The sequence below is a fragment of the Dipodomys spectabilis genome, unplaced genomic scaffold (assembly GCF_019054845.1).
Source record: "Dipodomys spectabilis isolate Male_0828 unplaced genomic scaffold, ASM1905484v1 ptg000125l, whole genome shotgun sequence".
Classification (NCBI taxonomy): domain Eukaryota; kingdom Metazoa; phylum Chordata; class Mammalia; order Rodentia; family Heteromyidae; genus Dipodomys; species Dipodomys spectabilis.
This window is the reverse complement of record NW_024870802.1, coordinates 14,437,972-14,464,528: the sequence shown is the minus strand read 5'-3', so window position 1 is coordinate 14,464,528 and position 26,557 is coordinate 14,437,972. Positions and strand designations below refer to the sequence as shown.

The 26,557-nt window shown below is 39.7% G+C and overlaps 1 protein-coding gene across 3 annotated transcripts in view; it reads right to left on the bottom strand.

Moving 5' to 3' along the window:
* The window catches only part of Hpse2 (heparanase 2 (inactive)), a 452,598-nt gene that overhangs the window by 120,394 nt on the left and 305,647 nt on the right, over positions 1-26,557 (bottom strand). For all 3 annotated transcript variants that reach the window (XM_042689534.1, XM_042689535.1, XM_042689536.1), the window contains one exon: positions 18,503-18,596. In XM_042689534.1, the coding sequence (XP_042545468.1) occupies positions 18,503-18,596 (94 nt within the window). The remainder of the gene's footprint in view (positions 1-18,502; positions 18,597-26,557) is intronic.

Sequence of the window (26,557 nt, the reverse complement as noted above, 5' to 3'; positions counted from 1 at the left end):
AGGGACATACAAAGCAACAAAGGATACAGGTGGACCCATTGCAACAATGAGATGTACAAACCATTATATCGAAAAACGAACTTTACAACATTGGTGGGGGGGCGGTAAAGGGGGTGGGGGGGGGGAAGGGAGGGAGATGGGAAGGGATGGGAAGGGGAAACAAAGGAGGAGGCAACAATGCTTGATAAGAAATGTACTCATTATCTTGCCCATGTAATTGTAACCCCTCTGTATGGTATTTTCACAATTAAAAAAAATTAAAAAAAACTGTCAAACATCCTATAAGATTAAAAATACTTATACTTTTCACCCCCCCAAAAAAAACTGTTCCCTAGGGGGATATAATGAGAGGTGTTTATCCCTTGTCTTCTATATCCCAAAGAGAAGTTTCTGTTCTTCCTTCCCTGTCATTTCACATGCTGCCTTGAGTACTAAGCAGATTCCCTGAATATTTGATGTCTCAGAAAAGAAGAGAGGTGACATCCCACCATGCTATGCCAGCAGCAAGCTAATTGCAGCCTGCCTCCCCCCCACCATTGGTCTCTACAACAATTGCTAGAAAGAGGTGGAACTGGCAAGATGCTGATACTACCTAGAAAGGCCTCATAAAGAAAATAGTGCATTTAGGTCCCACAGCCCACCATATTTCCTAGATATACACACCAACATAATTCTCCCTCAAGTTTCTACAGAAATAAAGATGAGGATAGTCACTATGTTACTCTGTGGCAGGTTTCCATTGCCAGAGGAATGGAAGAGTGAATTGTGGTGGAAACATATTATAAAATAGTATGCAGGAGTTGGAATAATAAATAAATCCACAATGACATGAATATGTTTATAACTTAAGTGGGAAGATTTTTTTTCTAAGTAACAGACTGTTATTTATGGCATGATATGATTCATATAATCATCCTCATTCATATCCCCAAATAAATAGTCCATTAAAGACAGGTTTCTCTTAAGGGTATATATATATATATATATCACCTATAAGGGAGACATATAAAAGTAGGAGGTAGAAAATTAAAACAAAAACAAGACTTTTCATGAACTGACAATACTTTGCTATGAGTTTTAACTTAACCATTTATCTAAACACACACACACACACACACACACACACACACACACACACACACACACAAATTCAGGACTGTATTCTTCTCTTTACTTCTTCCTAAATACCCCCCTCCTTGTTTTGTAGAGAGTATACCTTATTTGGAAATTGGTTTAAGATCTGTGTGTTACCTGATGCTACCAAAAGGCAGACCCCCACACACACACCCCATTCAATACTACTTGGAATGTTCTACCTCAAGGAAAGACGGAAAGCCAGACATCATAAAAATATGAAAGCAAGAAAAATACCTTAAGTAATCCAACGATATCTACAAATTCAATGCAATACCTATCAATATTCCAACCTCATTCTTCAAGGAAATAGAAGAGGCAATCCAAAAATTCATATGGAAAAATAAAAGACCCCAAATAGCTAAAACGATCCTCAACAGAAAGAACAGTACTGGAGGAATATCAATACCAAATTTCAAACTCTACTACAAAGCCATGGTAATCAAAACAGCTTGGTACTGGCACAAGAACAGACCTCAGGACCAAAGGAATAGAATTGAAAACCCAGAAATGAACCTACAAACCTATAGCCATCTAATTTTCGATAAGGGAGCTAAAAAAATAGAATGGAAGAAAGACAGACTCTTCAGTAAATGGTGCTGGCAAAATTGGTTAACTACTTGCAGAAAACTAAAGCTAGATCCTTATATATCACCCTGCACCAGAATCAACTCCAAATGGATCAAAGACCTCAGAGTCAAAGCAGACACCCTGAAAACATTACAGGATGGAATAGGAGAAACCCTAGGTCTCCTTGGGACAGGCTGAAATTTTCTTAATAGAGACCCAAAAACACAACAAATCAAAGAAAGGTTGGACAAATGGGATTGCATGAAATTGAAGAGCTTCTGTATGGCAAAGAACATAGCTAGCAAGATTAATAGAAAGCCCACGGATTGGGAGAAGATCTTCACTAGCCTTACAACAGACAAGGGTCTCATATCTAAAATATACCTGGAACTCAAAAAATTAAATCCCCCAACAACAAATCTTCAAAGAAACAACTGCCCAATAAATAAGTGGCTAAAGACTTAAAGAGAAACTTCTCTGAAGAAGAAAGAAGGATGGCCAATAGACACATGAAGAAATGCTCAACCTCCCTAGCCATAAAAGAAATGCAAATCAAAACAACATTGAGATACCACCTCACTGGAGGGGATGTGGACAGAAGGGAACTTTACTGCATTGTTGGTGGCATTGTTGGTGGGAGTGTAAACTTGTTCAACCACTTTGGAAAGCAGTATGGAGGTTCCTCAAAAGACTCCACATAGAGCTATGACCCAGCAATCCCACTTTTGGGCATTTATCCAAATGATCACAAACAAGGCCACCTAAGGCTACTAGCACGACTATGTTTATCGCAGCATTATTTACCATAGCTAAGATATGGAACCAACCCAGATGCCCCTCAGTAGATGAATGGATCAAGAAAATGTGGTATATATACACAATGGAATTCCATACCTCCATCAGAAAGAATGACATTTCCCCATTTGTTAGGAAATGGAAAGACTTGGAAAAAATTCTATTAAGTGAAGTAAGCCAGGCCCAAAGAAACAGAGGTCTCATGGTTTCCCTTATTTGCAATAACTAGTAGATGTCTGAGTCAAGCAAAGGTCATATAAGTTGATGTTAGGGACATGAACCCTAAGATATATATTCAAATGTTTTTTTCTTTCAGGTGATTGTTTCTAACACATTTATAAGATTATTTCTTTGTTGCTTTGTATGTCCCTCCCCCATGGTATAACCCCTGCTTTCACTGTATTTGAGGTTGGTATAATTTGTGGAGGGGAAGGGAAAAAACAAATCGTTTAAATAGGGATACAGGTGGATCCATTGCAACAATGAGATGTACAAGTCTTTATGTGGAAAAACGAACTTTACAACTTTGGTGCGGGGGGGGGGGAGGATTGGGTAGGGGGTGTGGGGGGAGGATGGGCAGGGATGGGAAGGGGAAACAAAGGAGGAGGCTACAATGCTTGATAAGAAATGTACTCATTATCTTGCCCATGTAATCGTAACCCCTCTGTACAGTATTTTCACAATTAAAAAAAAGAATACAAACAGCAAAAAAAAAAAAAAAAAGAACTACATAGTAAAATTAGAGAGCTCATCTATAAGTCCTCTTAAAATTCCATACCTAGGAAGCATCTGTGCACATGATAGACTTTGTCCTTCCTTCATAACTAACTATATCTAAGTCAGATATTTAGAGGTTGTTTTTTTTAACTTTTGATTTCTGGTTTAATTTTGTGCTAAAGACAAATATGGAAGTGAAGTAGTTGGGGAAAAAGAGTTTGGTTAAACAAAACAAAACAAAATTGTAAGTACTACAACACAGATGAACCTTGGAATAAATAATATAGATGGAAGAAGGCAGACATAAACTATATATATATATATATATAGTTTTATATATATATATATATATATATATATATATATATAGTATTTGCATTAAATATCCTGAATAAGCAACTCCATAAAGATAGTAAGTAAGTTAGTGATTTCCTAGCGTTGAAAAAGAGGAGGAAGGAGTGGAAGGAGATATTAGAAGTGGATACTAGGAGAGTGCTAGACATGTTCTAAAATTAAATAGTAGTGATGATTTCAAAATTCTATGAATAACTAAAACCCACTGAATTTAATACTTTTTTTTGCCAGTCCTGGAGCTTGAATTCTGGATGTAGGTGCTACCCCTAAGCTTCTTTTGCTCAAAGCTAGTGCTCTACCACCTGAGCCACAGAGCCACTTTTGGCTTTCTTAAAATAGTTTATTAGAGATAAGAGTCTCATGGACTTTTCTACCCCAGCTGGCTTTGAACCACAATCTTCAGATCTCAGCCTTCTGAGTAGCTAGGATTATACTCGTGAGCTACCAGCATCTGGCTGAATTTACTACTTTTAAAGGATGAATGTCTTGGTAGCTAGCTAGCTATCTTATCTATAAATAAATCAGCAAAAGGATAGAGAAGTTTAAGTAGGCAAATAACCACAATGAAGACAGAGAATATAACTTAGGAATTTTGAATTCTACTACATGCTATCTCTGAGACTTTCAGCAGTTATTACCTTGGACTTTGAGTTATTTTTTTAACATTCAAAGTCATGAATTTGAAATAGACCAACTCTTAAGTCCCTTCTAAATGTAAAATATAAAAAATGTATTGGCATCTTATACTAAGAGTGTGAGTCTCTTTGCTCTTATCACACAAAGATTAAGAATATCTTTGATGATAGAAATTTAAGTTAACTAATAAAATAGGAGGGAAAAAAGGCAGTGCAGCTTTTAGCTGGTCATCTCAGAAACAAAGATCTAGAATAGAGAAAAATAATGAGATTAGAGTACAGGTGGGTGAAGTTGCCTAGGGAGAATTTATTAAAAGAAGGCTAAAACATTAAGGCATTGCTAAATGTGTTCATTTATTCTGCACGTATGTAGAGAACACCTGCTAAAATGCCAGGGCCAGTTCTAGGAGCAGGAGTAAAGAACCAAAACACACCATCACCACTCTCATTGGCTTACACTGCAGTCTAGAGAAGGAGACTAACAATAAATAAGTAAACAAATAGAAGGAACACGGTTAAAAATAAGGACCAAGAAAAAGGTAAAACAGTACTATGGTAGAAAGAAGTGACTTGGCAGGAGGGGAGGGGTGTGGCTTCAGATCGAAGGCCCCTCTGAAAAGTGGTACCTCTGTTGAGATCAGGTGAAGAAGGAGACAGACCCTTCAGGTTCTGGAAGAAGGATATGGAAAAAGGACTAGAGGTATAAACAGGACTGTAGATCATAGAACCAGAGAACACTCATATAATGAGAGGCTAAATGACTGAAGAAAATGAGGTCAAGGAGAAAAGGAGATGTTTTCATTCTGAGTGGGATGGAGGGTCCTGGAGAGATTTAACCAAAAAGGAATCTCATCAGACTAATCTAAGATGATCCTAGTTGGATAAGATTACATATATGTATATGAAAAGACTTGGATTATGTAAGGTAATGTACAAATTAAAAGTTCTGCTATTTCTCTGACCAATTAATTTGAGTTTCAATTTCCTAATCCATTGATGGAATAACACCTAACAGAATTGTGCTAAAGATCCTACTTGTTTGTCAAAGCATAAATTACATGAGGCCTAATTTCAAGAAGATTCTGAGCTAGTAGAAAGCTGAATTTCCTTGACCTAGCAGGTTTTTCAAGCTCTTGAAGGAGATGTGTGAAGTCAAAGGAACTAGAGCTACAGTTGGGTGGTAGGATTCCAAACGACCATTTATGACACAAGGAAGAAATCCAGTCAGCTTCCAAGAAATTCTGAATTAGCCCTTGGAAGGCAATCCTGTCTTATTTTCTTCTCTCTTTGCTTCCTAGTGGAATATTGACACAGAATTAAACTTATTGGAGATTGTGGTCCTCTAGTCATATAAAGAAGCTGGTAGTTCCAGACCTACCATTGTACTACCTTTCAGTAAACCTTCACTCTTTAACAAAGTCATATGATTTCAGAAAGGGCCACTAAACTGGTCAAAGACTCAAAAGCCATCATCTATTGCCAAAACAACCATAGAGATGAGGAAAACTTTAAGATATGAGAGATTTAATGAGAGAAATAATTGCTTGTTTGCCACACATTAGCATACCCTGAGATCTTGATTTTAGAGAGGAAAAGAGAAATCCTGATTTTCTTAGCACATAATTTATGTGTGAAATCCAATGAACTCAGAAATCTAAAGAGCAAATTACCATCCAGAATGATTTGCCTGTTCCAAGGGTTTTATGAAGAATCAAGCTCATTATGATGTTCTGATATTGAAAACCCGGAGACAAGCGTGTGTTTCATGCACAGACTGTAGGTACTTGGTTGGATGGTGGCATGCATGCCAAACTGGGAAAGAAAATTGGTGTGAGCTGGTTTTCTTTCAAAAGGAGTTCAAAGCCTAGCTCCTTTAAATAAGGAGTTGATTACAGAAAATAGCTAGATATGTAAACTTCTTTGTAGACAGGTTTCTGCAAGGACATCTGAATGATCTTCTGACTTGCCAGGAAATTTGGAAGGAAACTATCTAAAAATTGTTGTCATTGGCCCTTACAATGTAGAGGATGTGTTTAGCCTGGATAAGGCCCAAGTTTGATCCACATCGGCCCCTTCCCCCGCCAACTCCTGCCAGATCTTGCTGGTAAGGCAGTGCTGAGTGGTGTTTAGAATCGTACATTCTAGAGACACATAAGCTACATTTGAGTCCTGTCTCTATTGTTCATTCACTGTGTGACTTTGCATATGTTACATTACCTCTCTGTGTTCTAACATGACTCTAGAATCAAGAATATCTGACTCTGAGGTTTTTATGATATCTAAACATTAAAAAGCCCTTATATATCAGTATCTGGAGTACAGTAAGCACTTAAGCCAAAATGATTGGTATACCGTTCTCCATGTCCAAGGCATGTGAGCTGGTGTTTGAATAAATGTAACATGAGCATTGACTACTTTCCCCTCAGACACCACTCAGGGTGATGGGTAACAGCCCAGAGGTACATGAAACAGCAGGGAAGTCCAGTTTAGAATTTAAAATGCATAGAGACAATATGCATAAACACAATTAACATGCAGAGTAGCACATTTGAACCTGCTCTTAACAGAGACAGTTCCTTTCAACACATAGTGGGGTAAAACTTTGGCATGAAATCTAAGTCCATTTCACAAAATGTCCTCTGAAGGAATTACTACTAAAAAGTATTAGTGTTAAAGGTTGTAGGAGTAGTTGGTGCAAATCAACAAAACTCTTGGAGCATTTTCTGCCCGGGACAGGATGGGAGACATGATGAATTATGTGTCACCAAGAAGCAGAGAATACCAACATGGTAGTGTGCACGGGAGATTGGAACTCGGAGAATGAGTGCAGGGTGGGTCTGCGGAGAAAATCTGCATGGGCAGAAGAAGAGAGGAGAAGTCAGGAAAAGGCAGATGGAACCAGCTGCAAAATTCCCTTTAGAAAGTAAAACTTTGCTAGAAGGCTATAGTTCAACACTGTGGTTTTCTGAGTAAATATGATTCTCCCTGTGCTGGAAGAGAGAAAATTAGAGAACGTTGGAAAGAAAAAAGGTTCCTGGTGAGAAATGAAGTGCCAGTGAAGGTTATTTTAAGGGATACATTGTCTGGGGAGGAGGGAAGTACAAATGCTGAGATTACTTAAGTGAGGGAAGGGGAATTGTCTGCTTAGCTGCCAGCTCTTTTGTTCCCAAATTCACTTTAGCTTCTGGGTCCATATGATCGAGGGAGCATTGAGGCACCCACATAGCAGTCCGGTGAGTGGCTGGTGGTGGTTCAGCGCCCTTGTATCAGCTAGAGGCAGAGCCATGAATGGGAGACCCTTCAGCTGTTTTCCTTAGTATTGTAGGGTAAGGAGCTATCAAGGACTGGTTCAATACTCTGAGGGAGGAAGAGGAAGAGGGGGAAGAAGAGAAGTAGGAGGAGGAAGAAGAGGTAAATGAGAGGGAAGAGGGGGAGGAAAGGGAGAAAGGAGAAGGAAAGGAGGAAGGGGAGGAAGAAGGGAGGAGAAGAAGACCCACTCCTTAGGGCCAACATCCTTGATTGAAAAAAAAAATGTTTGATTTTCTCTACCACTTTGAAAAAGAAAAGAAGACAGAAAAAAATTGGGAAATAGCCATTTATGTGGCACATGTTCAAACCTGGGCTTCCTTTTCCTGTATGTCCTTGATATCCGGCCTTCCAAAATGGTGACGTAAGTCTTTTTAAAGACTCCTGAGAGCCTAGCTTCAGCCACTGGGGGTGCAAGAGATGGTAGCATTTTGTAGCAGCAGACATGTTGTTTATGGTTATCCAAACCAACACCTTCCTTAATGAGAAAGGAAGCAATAAAACAGGAATAGTGGACAGGCCACCTGGGCTAATCAGCCCTGGCAGGAGGCCATCCTCCCCAAGAAGCTGGAGTCCATTAATTCCAGCATCTCATCTACATGGAAACCAGCTTTCCCAAGACTTCAGAAGGATTAGTAACTCTTTAAGTAACCAGAACTGTCCCTCTCTTATGGTTGAGTATGAAGAGATGATAGATAGATAGATAGATAGATAGATAGATAGATAGATACATACATACATACATACATACATACATACATACATACATACATACATAGAAGCTTCACAACGTTTTGTTGTTGTTGTTGTTTGCGATGGGGCTTGAATTCAGGGCCTGGGCACTGACCAGGTTAGAGCTCTACCAGTTTGAGTCACAGCGTCACTTCCAGTGTCCTGGTGGTGAATTGTAAATACGAGTCTCATAGACTTTCTTGCCCAGGCTGACTTCAAAATGTGATTCTCAGATCTCAGCCTCCTGCGTAGCTACAAGTGAGCTACGAGCCACCAGCGCCCCACCTCAGAAAGCTTCGTCAGCTTAACGTCACACAGAGCTCTCCTTTGCTTTTCAGCACTTTTGATTCCTTCTTGTATTTATAAATGGTCAAGAAGAAAGCTCCTTTTCCATATTTCTTGTATGTCTTTTTACCTTCTGCTTATGGACCATATTAGATATAGGAGGTTCTAGATACATATATTACTCGAATCTACTAGCAACAGAGATATAGAAAGGGAAATCTGCATCTCTCTCCTGTCTGTCTGTCTATCTATCTACCTACCAAAAGGTCCCTTTAGAAGAGGAGAAGGAGATCATATTAGTTGTCTTTTCTGTCCTCACTGATCCTTCCTTCCTGAATTTCCTATGTTACTATTCCTTCCTTGGTCTCCTGCCTTGGATCTCTGTACGCTTGCTCTCTTCTCTACCCATCTTCCACACTGTCATTTACTGTCATTTCTATCCTCCTAACCTTGAGTGGTTCCCTGTTCCCAGCAGCAGTGCTCAATCATTTGTGCTGACTGTGAGCTCTGTTTCATCAGCTGAAAGATGAGCTGTAAGTAACTTGTCTCTCTTTATCTGCCCCCTCTCCTTCTCTCTCTTCTTCCTCTGCTCCCTCCCTCCCTTTTAAAAATATTAATGTGTATTAATAATAGTATGGACTGAGAGGTTTCACTATTCTTTGGCCATATTCACCCAGCAGTATTTTTCTGATGACACTGAAAACAGTGGCCAGGGCCCCACAGGTTAAGATGCTGACAACTTTAAGCTTCCTGACGGTCCTCAGTGCCCCTTCTCCATCTCTCCCCACAACACTGGGGTTCACTACTCAGAAGAGACACTACTTTGGAACTACTGTACATGGTTGTGCCTTAGATTATTTCCGGTTGCATTCTCTCCCTGTGCTGCTCTCACTCATATGATCTGATCATTGTTTTTAATTCTTTCTTTCTTTCTTTTTTTTTTTTGGTTGGTGTGGGGCTTGAACTCTGGGCCTGGGTGCTGTTCCTCAGCTCTTCAACTCAAGGTGAGCGCTCTACCGCTTGAACCACAGTGCCATTTCCAGTTTGCTAGTGGTTTATTGGAGATAAGCGTCTCAGGGACTTTCTTGCCTGGGCTGTCTTTGAACCGCTATCCTCAGATCTCAGCCTCCTGAGTAGCTAGAATTACAGGCGTGAGCCACCAGCGCCCGGCTTGTTTTTAATACTTATTTCAAATGTTATTTCCTCTATGAAACATTCTACAAAACTTCAGGAAACGATTTCTTGCCTCTTGGGTTTCAAAGTTCTTTGAACCCGTCTCTGAGTTTGACCATGTTGTACTTGAAGGCAAGTTTCTGTTTCTTTTTTCTCCTTTTCTTATACCTAACAGAATTCTGGACAGTTAACTCTGATTATAAAATTCTTTATGAAGCAAATGAGAGAGAGAATATTCTACTAGCTACATTTCACAGAAGATAACTAATAGACCCAAGATAACAAGAGCAAGTACCAAATGCTCACGGTTTCGTGCAGGGCTCTGTGACTTTCTAATTGAATTTTCCTGCTTGAAGAGACCCACAAGCTTCTGGTTGGCTAAACTCTCTCCACATTTAACATGTCCTTCTTAGGTTATGTGAGCTGGGCTATTCTGAGCTCAGCCATTTCAATATCTCATCACATTCCTCTTGATTTATTTCTTCTGTCTAATGTACTTCCTGTCACTTTCATTATTTTTTCCCTGTGTAATTTCTTTTTATCATCTCTCTGTTCCGGAGTGCCATATTTGTCCATTTTCTTTTGGTATCAGATCAATTTTTAATTTGTGGCTTCTGTTTCTGTGACATTTTCAGGATTTAAAATTGCACTCTCAGTTCTTCTTATCTCAAACCACAGAGAAGCCATTGAGTGTAATTGCAGCAAAACATAAAATTAAAATGAGAACATATATAAACAAGATACAGTCACCAGAGAGGCAAGGAAATTATGAGAATATGCAAGCAAATGGGGAAGAAATTTTCATACAGTCCCAAAGCAATGAATATTTTCAAGGATAAGTGTTCATGGGAAGAGAAACTAGAAAGCCGATACTGGCACTTAAATAGTCATCTTCACTTTCCTGCTCCTTTGCTATGACTAACCAAGGATTGGTAGACACTTAACAAGACAGTCTCCATCAGCCTCAGTGGTAACTTTGTTTTCCTATAGGGAAAACTCTATAATCTTCCCTTTTCCATATTGAAACATTGGAAGATCACCCCAAATTGCCTCTTTTTCCTGATGAGCTTTTTGGTCCCAAGCTACCATTTGTTTCCATGCTAAGGTCCATGTATAGCAAATTCCTTTACATTATCATTCACCTGCATATAACAGAACCTCACTATGCATTGACCACAAGTCTACACAGGAAACATGTGGATGGAGGCAGCGGATGAAAGTCATAACTTGCAACTCTTTCACCCTCATTTGCCTAATATCGTGATAGATACCCAACTTCCATTGAATCCTCACTTTAGAGCAGCTACTCCAGATTACTGACTAATTGTGGGGTCATGGAGATTTTTTTTTTTCACCAAGAATATTTGGTATTCTTCTTTAAAATACTTCCTGGAAATAGAAATATTACAATGGGTTACAAAATAAAGGGCCCACAAGTATGGGAGATATTGAAAAGTTTAAAGTAGGCCTTAGTTTGAATTCTAATTTTATCATTTAGCAAGCTCTGTGGCCTTGAGCAAATTATCACTTTCTCCAATGGATTAATCATATATGATGCACTCAATAAATGGCATGTGTAACTATATTTTTGTGAATTAAATGCATTTTTCATAATTTAATGCTTTTGAAAATCAAAAGTGTTTTGAATAATCATTATCAACTGAAACTTGCTGGCAATTTTTCCTTTTTCCTGCCAGCTTTTAAAAAACTGATGACACATTTGATAATTATTTGTGACTAAGAACCAAGGAAATATTTGTGACTAAGGATCAAAGATTAAGATTCATGAAAAAACAGGGATTAAAACTTTGGATCTCTTGGTGATTACCATCCCTTTGGGTTAGAGCTCCCTATAATATATTTAATGTCTTGTTTAATATTATTCATATATTGTATAATATTTATCAATGTCTTATATGTGAAAGTACATTTCCCATACCATAGGTCCTTTTGTCTCATTTGCATACGCAAAGCCTAGCCAAGGCAAAGATACTAATTTGTGGAAGAGATCATAGAGCTTAAACTTCCAGCTTCTTTTTACCCTGGGCATCTACCAAGGTCCTGGAAAGGGCCCTACAAATGCATTTGCATGGACAGAGATCTCTAATATTTGCAAGTTTGCTTTGTTAACTTCTTTATTAAAGAGGTCTCTATCACATAAACCTCAAGCCCCATTCAACTTAGAATTACTCATAGATGTCATCCAAGGGTATTATTAATGTGATACAGTTTTATTGTGAGTCCTCTGTCTACACTAGCCTTTGGCCTACTTCCTTGGCCTATTTTTCTTTTCCTTTATTGAGATCTACTTAGAGGAAAGCAGATCTCCCTAAACTTTGAAAATTAGCACTGTAGCTGACCTTTTTCTAGTTGTTTACATTTTATATGATCTTCCTAATCTAGAAGGAAAGATAGTTTTGTTCTAAAAGGAAATGTCTTGTATTCTAAAATGAAATGTCATTTGGGCACTATAAACAGAATTCTCTCTTATCCCTGAACACATACATAGAAGATATTTTTCTACTAGGAATATAGGTATGGACTACATGGCTGTCTAAATTTCTTTCTTTTTTTCTTTGTCAGCTGTGGGGTGTGAACCCAGGGCCTGAGTGCTATCTCTGAGCTTTTTTGCTTAAAGCTAATGTTCTACCACTTTGAACAATGGCTCTACTTCTTTTTTTAAAAAATAAATTTTTATTGTGAAAATACTTTACAGAGGGGTTACAGTTACATGAGCAAAGTAATGAGTACTTTTCTTACCAAGCATTGTTGCCTCCTCCTTTGTTTTTCCCTTACCATCCCGTCCCTCCCATCTCTACAACTACACTCTTCCCCCCCATCTCCCCCACCCCCTCCCCCCGCTCTAAATTGTAAAGTTCATTTTTTCAACATAATGTCTTATACATTTCATTGTTGCAATGGGTCAGCCTATATCCCTATTTAAACAATTTGTTTTTGGGTTAATTGGAGATGAGAGTCTCACAGACTTTTCTGCCCAGACTGGCTTTGAACCAGGATTCTCAGATCTCAGCGTCCTGAGTAGCTAGGATTACAGGCATGAGCCACCAGTTCCCAGCACCCTAAGTTTCTTTCTACACATTCAAACTCTATACTATAAAGTAGCAGCACATGACGGCTTATCTTGCATGGGAAACAATAGAAATAGCATATACAAATGTGAGTGAGATGGTACTAATTTAATACTTCTCTTCTGCTCATTCATTTGCCACCTCTGATGTACCTTTTCCCTCTAATATTTATGGAGTACCTGCCAATTGGTAGGCCCTGGTACACTGAAATAAGCTTTCAGCATTGTTGTATAAGAGAGTTAATAAGTGAATTAACCAAATACTGATGGCTGTGGTGATACTCAGGGCCTCACACTTACTCAGCTTGTTTGTTTGGCTGGTACTCTTATCACTTGAGACATGACTCCAAGCTGACTTTTGGATCCTTTTTTTTAAGATATAGTCTTGAAGACATTTCTGTTCAGGCTGCTTTAAGCTGTGATCCTCTGGATCTCAGCCTCCTGAGTAGCTAGGATGGTAGGGGTATGCCACCAGCACCCACTTGCTACTTATATGTTTTCATATTTCAGTTTTCTTCATCAGAAAAAGTTAGCAATGTTTCAGTTTTAATTTTCCCTTTAATTTTATTTCTAGCTATCCTATGATTCTCAGGAATTACTTATTTTTTATTCCTATACTTTTTGGTAGGCTAAGAAGCTAAAGTAAGTAGATAAGCTGGTAAACTGGAAGGATGGTTAAGAACAATATTCTCTTGTTTAATCTATTAATTACTTCTATGGTCCTATGTAATAGAATAATTGACATGACATGATATCACTGCATTTACTGAGACTTCCAAAGAGTTGACCTTTATTAAATATCATAAGCAATGTGGATATTAACAAAATAATCATAATGATAACAAAAGAACCACATAAGTCATTGCCTTTAACCATATACAGTTATGCAAGTGGTTCCCTGATCATACCCTAGGACTACATAAATTAGAGAGACTTTTTCCTTTAGGTGTCACTGTGCCTGTGACTTCCTCTCAGAAGACTTTCCTGGCTTTCCTTCCTTTACTTTGTAAGATGGCTACTTCCCACTATGCGTTCCCATAGCACCCTGTTACAGAGTTGTAACATCTTAGATGGGTGCTGGTAGTTTACCACTTTGTAATCCTATCTACTCAGAAGGCTGAAATCTGAGGATCAAGATTCAAAACCAGCCCAGAAGAAAACTTTGTGAGACTCTTATCTCCAGTTAACCAGCAAAATAAAAATAAGGAAACAGAAGTTGTGGCTCAAATGGCAGAGTACCAGCTTTGATCAAAATCTAAAGGAGCGTGTCCTGTCCCTGAGTTCATGCCCCAGCACCCTTGCTTGCTTGCTTCATTAACTATTTTCTCCACTGGAGTACATGGTCTATGAATACAAATGTCACATCAATTTTGGTCACTGTTATATTCTCAGGGGTCTGAAAAATACAAATGATGGTATTAATGGTTAAAAAATGAAGATGGTAAGAAAGAAGGGAGGCAGCAAGGGAAGAACTTTTCAAATGTTGAGGGAACCAATTGTGCAATTTAGTATTCAAAATGCAATCATATGGACAGTACTTTTGGAAATAGTTCCCTTATGGCTGGGATTTCACCAACGCCTTCCTGAGCTTATTGAATTGCTAAAAAATAATATCAAAAAGTGCTATTTCCTCCTCTGATTCCTCTAGGAGATGAGGACACAAGTCAGAGTCCAAGTGACGTAAGCCAAAGTGGCTCTTCTTGGTTCTTATGTCATTGTTCTGGACTCAGCCCAGCTCTTGACAGTGTACCATCTGCACTGTGTCCTCAACATCTCTCCCTCTTGTCTCACTTGTTCCCAGATTGTGAGATTCTCAACTCTTTCTCTTGACTCATCTCCCAATGTAGATGATTAGCCTTATTCTAATGGCAGAAAAAAGTGTGCAGATCATCAGGAAGCCTGAAGTGTCCAAACAGATCTATGTTTGGCTTCGAAAAGTATGATGCACATTTTCACAGAACCACATAATTGTCTCTCTGTTCAGAAAACGGAGAATTCTTTTTCTAAGTGGCAATCCAAATTTGGAGACCACAGCTGCTTGTTGCAATTGAGTCATTGCCTTTCAAGAACCCAAAATATCACCTATCATAGTCTCTCTAGTTCACAGGAGACGAAGAGCAGGAGTGGGGAGGAGCAAAGAACAAGTGGAGAAGAAAGGTAACATGGAACATCTTTTATCAAAGAAATTATAATTAAAAAATAAGCTGGACACTGGTGGCTCATGCCTGTAATCTTAGCTACTCAGGAGGCTGAAATCTGAGGATTACAGTTGAAAGCCAGCCTGGGCAGAAAAGTCAGTGAGAGTCTTATCTCCACTTAACCACTAGAAAACTGGAAGTGGCGCTGTGGCTCAAGTGGTAGAGCGCTTGCCTTGAGCTGAAGAGTTCAGGGACAGCTCCCAGGCCTTGAGTCCAAGCCCTACAACTGACAAAAAACAAAAAACAAAAAAACCCTCAACAACAATAATAATAGCAATAAGAGCTAAAAGTCAATAGGAATTAACAAAATAATGCCTCATGTGACTCTTCTAATCTCCATAAGGTGATGTATAGAGAAATTTCAGTTATGTAAGTAAGGTAATGAGTGCATTTCTTGTTAACCTGGTAACCCCTTCATTTTACAGACAAACCCCCCCCCCATAATTGAGGAATGGCCACAGCCACACAGATAAGTCTAAATTCTACCTCATGCCATCAGCCTTGAAGCCCCATGCTTTAATTCCATTCAAACAGTCTCACTACAGAGCTAGCAAAGCACTTTCACACAGCTCTATTTTGTTAGGAAATCTGCCCTTTTCCCACCACAATGGGCCCTAGGGGGCGATAGTGGTCATCAGGACTTCCCTAAATGTCTACTAAGAAGAAATACAGACTCCATTTCAAGCTTTTGGATGGGGTTTCCAGGGATATAGTCATTAAAGCAGTCAATAGTTTGCACTTGTTACCTCTGTTTTTCAGGGTACCCCCTTTTCACCCAGAAGACAGAAGAAACAGCTGAGGAAAAATTTCAACAAGGGGCTGGGAAGTTGGCTCAGTGGTAGAGCGCTTGCCTTGCATGCATGAGGTCCTGGGTTTGATTCCTCAGCACCATATAAGCAGAAAAAAGCCGGAAGTGGAGCTGTGGCTCCAGTGGTAGAGCACTAGCCTTGAGCTGAAGGGCTGAGGGACAGTGCCCAGGCCCAGAGTTCAGCCCCCCATGACCAACAACAAAAAAAAAAAGTCAACAATCATAGTTCAGTAATCCTGTTCAGGTCCTAGCTCTACTTTCTCCAAGATAGGCACATGTTAGGCTATGGTGACTGACTCATCATGGGCATTCTGACAACTGGGTTCAGGCTGTTTTCCTAATGGAAAAACTACCCAGTATGGCCAAACTTAGAGAGGCCATGATCCAGCAACAGTTCCAGTAGATACTCAGTAAAGTAGCATCTGGCAAGAACTTTGAAAAGGGCAATTAGGAAAGAAAACTAGTTGGAGAGAACTATCAGGCCCACTAAATGAGATTAGAAGGATGTAACTGTAACAGATTGTACATTTTAAAAAACCACAGAAATATTTTGGGTCCTATATGTTTTTCCAGAGCCTTATTCTTGTTCTGATCTACTTACTCAGCTGGCACTCTACTGCTTGAGCCATGGCTCCTTCCTGACTTTTTGCTAGTTGTTTTGGAGGTGGAGTCTCACAGATTTTTCTGGCAGAAATCATGACCTCTAGACCTCATCCAAAGTAAATAGGATTGCAATTGTAAGCCATTGGTCCCTGGGTAGTTTATGTCTTTTCTTCTTGAAATTTTATGAGTCTTGGTAACTGCTTCAGTGAACAGAATATGACTGAACCAATGCTCTGTGACTTCTGAGAGTGGGCTAGGAAAAGTGGTATAGCTTTGTGAGGATCATATATCTATAGTTTTGATGATGGCTCTGTGTGTGTGTGTGTGTGTGTGTGTGCACTTGTGCAGACACGCACACACACACACACACACACACACACACACACACACTGGACATCTTATTTTAGAAGTAGGGGAGGAGGCCTAGTCTACAGAGAGAATTCATACATAGGTATTCTAGCTCTCAGCCCCAACTAAGGTTCTATCTGACAACTGACATCTGTTGTAAAGATATGTCATTCTTGGCTGATTCTTGGACATCTAGGAACAGAGTAAATAGTTCTCAGGAATGTCAATGGTCAAGAGCAGAGTAAATGTGATCATTCTCTAACCCAAGATAAATCCGTGTGAAAAAGAAAATAACAAAGTAAATCTGGCCTTTTTTTTCTTTCCTTTTTTTTTTGACCAAACTCAATTTACAAATAAAGTATTACAATATTTATTATTAAAATAAAGAAGCACCTCTCATCCCTCAAAAACCAACTGAGAGTTGTGCTTAATTTTGAATGGAGGACCAAGTTGGAAGGATGAAGAAAAATTTAATTTTTTAAACATTGTTAGGTTTTCCACATGGAGTCTTTGTGTTATTTTTTGCATTAAGTTGTAATAATTATACATATTTATAGGGTACTGTGTGGCATTTCAATATGTGTGTACTGATGATCAAATAGAGGAAACGAGCCTTTTCATCTTTATTATTCTTTATGCTTGGAGCCTTTGACCACATAGCTTCTAATTATTCACAAATTATGTAAGGGTTTTTGTAAACTATAGTTGCCCCACTATGCTGTAGTGTTCTAGAACTTATTTCAACTAACTGTCTAACAATGTGGTGCTACTCATTACATATCTTTCCTCTTTCTCTCATTCTCCTCTTCCTAGCCTGCGGTAGTTACTATTCAACTCTTTCTAGATTGAAATAAACAGTTGTAGCTCTCACATATGAGAGAGAAGCTGCCTGCAGTATTTGGCTTATTTCACTTCACAGGTATCTTCCAGTTTTGTACATTTTTGCCACAGATGACCGTATTTCATTCATTTTTAAAAAGAAATCACAGAATCCAAGCTACTCAGGAGACTGAATTCTGAGGATCATGGTTCACAGCCATCCCAGGCAGGAAAGTCCACGTGACTCTTATTTCCAAACAACCAGCAAAAAGGCAAAGTGTAACTGTGGCCCAAGCGTGGAGCACTAGTCTTAAAAAAAAAAAAAAACTCACAGATAGCATGCACACACACACTCGCGCACATGCGCGCGCGCGCACACACACACACACATACACAACTTGAATCCATTGTGGAAACAATGTTACACAATTTATCCATTTCCTTTATCTATCCATCTATCTTTGGACAGTTGGGCACCTACATCAATTCTATGTCTTGACTATTGTGAATAACGCCCAGGATGATTTCATTTCCTTTGGCTATTTCCTTGGATATCCCATCATAAGTGTGATGGCTGGGTCATATGAGAATTCTAGTTTTTGAGGAACCTCCACCCATTTCCCTATCGGTTGTGTTCATGAATCCACATTCCCAGCAACAGTGTGTCAAAGTTCCCTTTTCGCCACACCTTCACCAGCATCTGTTAAAGTGGAATTTTTAAACTTTTATATAGTATGATCAAACCCTTCTGTTTCTGAAAAACTAATGGCTCACCACCAGTTGTAAGGGAATTCTTGACCATGCCCATCTGAACTGCACTATTTTACCCTTTGCCTCCAAAAGATCCCCACAGTGCCAAAGTCCAGCTGTCACTGTGACCTTACCCTTTCCTTACTCCCAGACTCACTCCTCTTCTTCCCCAGATAGTTTTACTCACTTTCTGAATTTTCCTAATCTGGTCAGAGAGTGTGTCTAACAGGCGAGTTTTCAGGAAGTCCATCACCTTCACGACCCGGCCATCAATGTAGCAACTGGAATAAAAATAAAATAAGAAATCAGATAAATCTTCAGCAGGGAACTAAAAGTCTACTTGTCTAGCCAGAGATATCTCTCTCTGTTGCCTGTGTAAACAGCTTAGGATTCTGCCTTGGTTTTCATATCCAGAGAGGCTATTCAAGCAAATAATTACTTTTCTCTTTTCCAGTTCTATTCCATTGTGGGCTAATACTAGGTTTTCGGTGTCTTGTTTGTTTGTTTTTTCCAACTCTTCTCATGTGAAAACCCATAGCTTGCTGCATGGAAATGGACAGGAATTTCAAAATACAAATTGGGTAATGGGGAAAAGTATGTTTTTATTCTTTTGGGCAAGTGAGTTAGGCCTCCATCCCATACCTACCGCTATCCTTACCTTCAAGTAGTAAAAGAATGTGAGTGTTTCAACAGAATGCTCAAATATTTATTTAGATTTCTCCATCTTTAAATAAGGAAAGAAAGATCAAGACAACAATCCCATGTAGTATAGGTCTTCAGCTCTATCTAGCAAAATTTCTTAGAAGGTACCCCCATCAATTACCTCTAGGATGAGTAAATGTGTGAACAAATGACCCAACAAAGAAGTAAATAAACGGTTTAACTCAAAGCCTGAGAGCCTTCCCCTGAAATAGTAAAGAGCTGGTGTTCATTGGTTTCTGCTTTGGGTCTGGTTTTCATTAGTAGCTTAAGTGAAACATCAAGTTGTGCTGACATTATGTTAGGAACGTTTGACTAAAACAGGCCCATCCAGCTTTATGGAGACCTCCTTTGTGAGTCTCTTATTCTGAAGACCACGCTTGAGACTGGCTGGAGTCAGGTGACCTTCATTAACCCAAATCTCTCCTTACCTGTTCTGAATAGAATCAGTTTTTAAATGCTGGTGCTTTGTGGGTGCCTATACTAGCCTACTTAGGTCTCATTGGCTGATGGTAAATAATAGATTTTCTCATTTCTTAATAAAATATCTGCCCTTAGTACATACCTTAGAGCTATGTGAGAATGCCACTTACTGTTAAATTCCCATATCAATACCAACATATGATGTATTGGAATGGTTAAAACTTTTTATTGCATATAGGTACGTTCCTTAAAGCCAGAGGAGGAGATAACTCAGCCTCCCATTGGCTTCTTCTGAAGCTCAAGAGTATGGTTTTGAAGCCAGGCATATCTGAGGTCAATTTCTAACCTGTATTTTCATGATATTGCACAGCTACTTGGACCTCAGGATTGATGATCAATTAAGGGAATATTGAGCCTAAAGTGCCTGGAACACAGTAGCCACTCAACAACTTTTGGTTCTTTTCTAACGTGCCTATTTTCAGATCACAAATTAGGGATTATAAGAAATAGGCAACTGATTTAGGAAATTACTTATCAATACAGAATCCTTAAAAAGTAGAATTTCTGTTATAGGGTCACACAGTTTTAAAATTATTTGATGATGATATATATTAGGGATTAAAACAATGATGACACTTCACCTCATCCATGGTACAGATACTACAGTTAGATTCCATGAGCATTTATTATGTACAACACACCCAGTGTCAAGCATACTCACTGCATTAGAATTTGAACAACCTCTTCTGTTAGTACTTCCCTATTAGCACCTCGGCTTCTTTAAGTTGAACTAGAAGGCACATCACATGAAAGATAGATGTACTGGGAGGGATGTGTTATATGGTCTAAGTATATGACAACATACTATTATTTAATAAAATTTATTATAGTTCCTTCTTTGTTCTTTGTTTGTTCTCCCAGTGATTATACTAAACATCAGTGTTTATAATTTTGGCTTTTCAACACCTATCATTTAATATTTTCTGAGATAAAGATGACAGATGCAAGTTTTTTGCTTTTGACTACTCCAACTAGCCCACCCAACCATGGCTCAGGGCCAAAGACCCTTTTCTCTTCCCTTCTTTTCTTTTGCTCCTTTTCTTAAATTACATAGAATCTGGAGTCAAAACAAAAAACAAAGAAACAAAAAACCCTTGTTTACTCTGTGTTTCCACTTAATGCTTGCTATTGGATTCCTTTTTCTTTGATTGTTTTTATACAAAATCCAAACAAATATTTTCACTGATCAAATAGGGAAAGGTGATGATAACAGAATTTAGCACATTAAAGATGTTTAATAACAACCTATCAAATTTGTCATTCTTTTTGGGGGGGTGTTGTTAGTCATGGGGCTTGTACTTGAGGCCTGGGCGCTGTTGCTGAGCTCTTTTGCTCAAGGCAAGCACTCTATCACTTTAAGCCACAGCTCCACTTCTGCTTTTTCTGGTGGTTAAGTGGAGATAAGAATCTCAACAAATGTTGCTGCTCAGGCTGGCTTTGAACCTTTGTCGTCAGATCTCAGACTCCTGAGTAGCTAGAATTACAGGCATGAGCCATCAGCACCTGACATCTGTCAGGTCTCTTAAAGGCCTGAGGTAGCAGAAACTGACTGAAAGGCAAAAGGGTGGGTGGGTGGGAGGAGCCTCTGTAACTGCAGGATTTGACAGACAGAGATACAGGGCAGCAAGAATAGATTCTGGATTCCCAGCAGGTAGGAGCAGAGGGAAATCTGTTTGCTGTTACTGTGCACTCAGTGGCTAATGTTCTATTTTTCTGTACTCAGGAACAGTTCCGTTTCTTCTTCCTGTAACTCCAATCCACACTTTGGCTTCTGCCTTTTAAAGCCCATTCTTGGCCCCATTTAAAACCTAATAAGTGGGATTCCATTTTTATTCCTGAGGTCTGTGAATTGTATTGGTGGGGAAACCAGCAGACAAGGCTTCCTTGCTAGTGCAGGTGATAAATGATCTGGCACTAAAGAAGGGAGCATGCATTTAGCAGTACAAGTGATAGGCTGTGAAGAAATGTCTCATGAAGCTTCTTTCTATTGAGGGTGAGGAAGAGAGTAATGACAACAAGGAGCTTAAGAGAGAAAAAGTTTTGGAGAAGACTAGTGCCAAGGACACATAGGCTGGTGAGATCTGTGTACAGATTGTCAAGGAAGATGAAAGATTCAGCATAAGATACCAAATATGTGCAGAATGTGGAGGATGAAATACACAATAGATAGTAGTAGCTAAGAGAAGACATTACAGAGAATAGTTGAGTTGGCCAATGTTGACCTAGGGCTCTTTTCCAGCATCTGAATGACTGATGCAGCCATGGCAACAGATGAGCTCTCTAATCAAATAAAGGAAGCTTACAGAGATGTCAAAGGCCCTTTAAAAGCTTCCTAAATATGACCCTGGGCATTGCCTCCAGCTTTGACCCAGCTAAAGATCCCTTTCTCCCTTGCCTGACCATCACATCTTGCTAATGACCTCTAGTAACCTCTGCCTGCGTCACATTTGGGTATTAAAGGTACATCTGGGTATCTCATAACCTTCTAATAAATTCTGTCTGAGGCCAATTCACATTTGGGTATCAAAGGAATTCCCATATTATACTGGGAAGTTCCATCAACTTTCATTTGCAACCTTAAATTTGTATTTTTCTTTTGTTGTAGAAATTGGAACTTTGGTCACCTGAGTTTTGCAACAATTTTAAGAAATGGGGTCAGTTACCTATGTGATAGAATCTAATAAATCCCTAAACCTCTTTCCTTAAAACTATTGGACAATTAGCCTGGTGTACTTAGCCTTTGCCAAGGTGACATTATAAGAAACCATTTGGCATTGCCAATCTGTGGTAACTAAAAAAAAATCCTTCCGTGATGGATGAAGCTATGGGTCAGAGTGTTCTCCACAGTGATGGGACCTATATAGCATATTGATTTGAACATGAAGGAGGCGAAGAGTCTGTGGGAACTATTTGAAATTGCATGATGGTGATTTTTATGGAGAGTGGAGTGCTGGTTGAAATCAGGACGTTGTACATGGTAGGCAAATGCTCTACAATTGAGCCACATCTTCAGTTTCTGTGATGGTGATTTCTAACAAAGGAATTATGAATAGATTCTAGCTGCCCAGTCACCTGTGGGCAACTCTCTCTACTTTTCTTTCTCATGGGACAGATGAAGATATTCTTGGTGACCTACCAGTCCCACAAGAGTTAATTAAATAATTAATTTAGTAGTGGCTACAAAGTATTTTGAAGACAAAATAAATCAGAGGACAAGAAAGGAGGTGGGAGAGAGGATGGAAGGAAATCATCAATGAGAGATGCTCTAGCAACTTTCACATAAACCCTGGAAGAATAAGTTTTAGAATCACTTAGACTAACACTTTTAGGCAAACCTGAGTTCTTCTTCAAACTCCCTTGAAATCCCAGCATATCACACACCACAAGTCATGAGCTGCAGAACCAAAATCTAAAGCCAAGAAAGATCAGATTATAATATGGCTGAACTTTTGGACAAGGTCAAACCTTCAGACATGGTCAAAGGGTATGCCTGCTCAGTGCCAGCAGCAGCAATGCTGCCTCTAGATTGGCAGGGCATACAGCAAGGTGGTGGCAAGAATGCTGGAGTGGGCAAAGAAAATGGAATCACTTATCAATTCAGTTACCAATTTTCTTGTCCATGTGAAGTTAAAATTTTTCAGAACAATATACGAAACAAATGCACATTATAGAAAAATTAGAAAATGAGCCCAAACTAAATAGAAATACAATGTGAAGAATCACCTAGAAGACTAATATTTAAAGACTCATTGTTAACACTTTGTTGTACAATCCCTTGCATTTTTATAGTACATATGAAATTTCCTGTAATTAGCTATTCAAGTCTATTCCAGATCCTATTAAAGTAGCATATAAACGTAAAACGGCCCCATTGGAGACATCCTACCCCCATATTACTAGGATACTGATACTGATGGAACACTAGGGACTCTAAAGTCAAAGCATCTTACTCTTATTTTAATTATATTCCAAGTATTTAGCCATCCAGGCTTGCCCCCAATGTCATCCCACCCACCTCCTTCTCTAGACCCTTGGATTCAGTCTTCAGGATTGTGCTACAATTAGCCACTTATGCCCGTTAGCCTCTTAAAACATTTAATGAGGAGAGTTTCTTGGCTCCAGGGGCAGCTGGTTTTGTTTACCTAGCCTTTTACTTTAAGAGGAAAAACCTTTGCCCCTTATTATCTGACCCCTTCTTTTATTTCAGGTAATTGCATTAGCACTGGCTTCCCGATGCTCAGGAATTTCCGGGCCTATTTTGCTGCCCGCTGCTCTCTAGAAGGAGGGGGCAGTCTGCTCAGAATTCTAACACCCAGCCTGCTGACTGGGCAGGTAATTCCATAAACCAAGCCTTCCCCACTGAACCGGGAGAAACTTGGATAATCATTAGAGCAACCCTGTTGACCTATAAAACCTAAGCTGACACCTTGAAGCCAAACACTGGAGAAAGTTGACTTGAGTCTCCATAAAGCTGTAGAATTGCACTTACCCCTCCTCCCCAGCCCCTCCCCCTGGGAGCCTGCTGAGCTCATTTCTAATCACACTTGTTATGGGAACATTGCTTTCCAGGCTGCATTGCTCTTCACCTTCTTTCCAGCAGTCAACCCTTCCATCATGTGTTCAGAACACATGAAAGCTTAAAAGGTGAGCAAGAAAGATCCTAGACAACGTAAATGCTTCTCTGGCTTTGTTCAACTTCTGGTCTAAATCCATGCAAGAGTCGCCGTACAGACTGAAATGTTGGAGAGCTCAGGAATTTAACAGACTTTATAACCTTGAAAAGACATCCCACAGGCAAATAATGTATATACTTCCATAATGGTTCTATTTCCTAAAAGAATGTCTGTCTGTCTAATGTAACCTACAATGGATGAGAGGGGTGGCTCTGAGGTTCTAATGCCTCACTGTGCTAAGGCCCATGCCTCAACTCTCTCTCCTAACCTCTTCTATATTATGGGTCCTAAGCTTCATGCCCAGATCATTTCCCCTTGTATTTAGAGCTGTGTATGTAGGGATAGGGAGGGGCTGTGTCTTGGCAGAAGCTAGACCTTGGTCCCAGTGGTACTGTGGAGAGCTCTGCAGGATGCTGGGCAAGTTCTGTGCCCTCCAGCCATGGGAGTGGGCTCTGAGGAGGACATTCTGGGAATTTTCAGGTGATGACACCAGAATCTCAGGCAGAAGTGGTTCCATGTAATTTGGGCCTGAAATGTGTAGTTTGAGGAGTCCTCTTCAAGAACAGATCCAATATACAAAACATAAAATTAAGCTCAAAAGTAAATATTGATATAGAATGACAAAATAAGTCACAACAAACTCTCACAATCTTAGAGAATCAAGTCTCTTCTTTTCCAAGAAGTCTTCAAGTAATTTCCTATCAAGGAATACCTGGAAATGCTCCCTGATAGCAACCTGCCTCTCTCTACCCCCTTATGTCCTAAATGTTTGGCATATTCCAGTACTTGGGAAATCAATATGAGAGGGCCTACCTGGGCACTGGTGGATCGTGCCTGTAATCCTAGAGACTCAAGAGGCTGAGATTTAAGGATCATGGTTCAAAGCCAGCCCTGGTAAGAGAGTCTGTGAGGCTTATCTCAAATTAGCCATCAGAAAACTGGAAATGGTGTTGTGGCTCAAAGGGGTAGAGCGCTAGCCTTGAGCGGAAAAAGATCAGTGTCCAGGCCCTGAGTTCAACCCAGGATCAGAGAAAGAGAGAGAGACAGAGACAGAGAGAGAGGGAGGGGGAGGGAGAGGAAGGAGGGAGAGAGAGAGAGAAGGGGGGAGAGAAGGGGGAGAGAAGGGGGGAGGGGGGAGAAAGAGGGAGGGAGGGAGGGAGAGAGAGAGACACGGAGAGAGAGAGACAGAGAGAGAGAGAGAGAGAGAGAGAAACAGTGCCTGGTAAGCCTGTGGGGCCGGGGTATCAGTAACAGGAATGGCAAACTCCAAATTGCCAGTAGCCAACATTTATCTGCATTAAAAACAAAGCAAAGCAAAACAAAATGAAAACTTATAGCCATAGAGAGTTAATAAGCAGGAAACCAGAGATTCCATAGATACTAAGTCACATAAACCCAAACCCTTCCCTCTCCACTCTGATCATCCAAGTGTTTGAACTGCAGAGCATTGTGAATACTTGAACCTGTAATCAACTGTAATTACTTTTCAGCCCCATGTATTCTTGCCTATTTCAGCTATCTTAACTCCTCACCAATAATGAACTCAAACTCAGATTTCTCTACAGGAAAAGCAGTTACAATAAAACAAAAGCAAAATTGAAAACAATAATAAAAGCAAAAACCATGAGGGGTTGAGTAAAGGCATGAAGGCTGGACCATTCTATTCTTTTCTCTGCAAATCATGTTTTCGTAAGTACTTTAGTGATAGTTAAGATAAAGAAAAGGGTCTCTGTGGTCAACTGAGTTTAGGAACTGCTGGATTAAACCCAGTGAAGTAGCACTATCTGTTCCAGCCACAATTGAAGGGATAGTATCGGAATCACTATGGTGTTGCAGTAACTAGAAATCCAAGACAAAGTACACAAAATAACTCTTTACAGAATTATACAGCAACCAACTCGGGCTGTGATTGCTGAAAGACGGAGCCACATGTGGTGAACCCTACATTCCCCTGCACTAGCTCCCTGTGATAAGGGAGAGACCCTTTATGGACTAGCAAAGCATTGTGATTAGTGCAGAGCCATGGGCAAGAAGCAGCTACTCAGGCAGACCTTCCATTTCTCTGCCTCTCTCCCGTAAGGGACCCCAGGCTAAAGCAATGTGGGAAGTCTCCTGTTCATTCAGGGCTGAGGCAGCTGCAGACGCCTTTCACTTTGGAGTAGAAATTAAGCAGACGCCTTTCACTTTGGAGTAGAAATTAAGAAGCTACGTCTTCCTTCTTGTGGGTTTTCCCTAAATCCCAAATGAATGGAAAAGCCACAAGGGCCACATATAAGGCCCTTTCCAGATACTTAGCACTGGACTGTCATGCCACTGAGAAATTTCTACTACTAGACCACTGAGATTTGGGGATTTAGTTCTTAAAACAATCATTGTTATATTAGGTT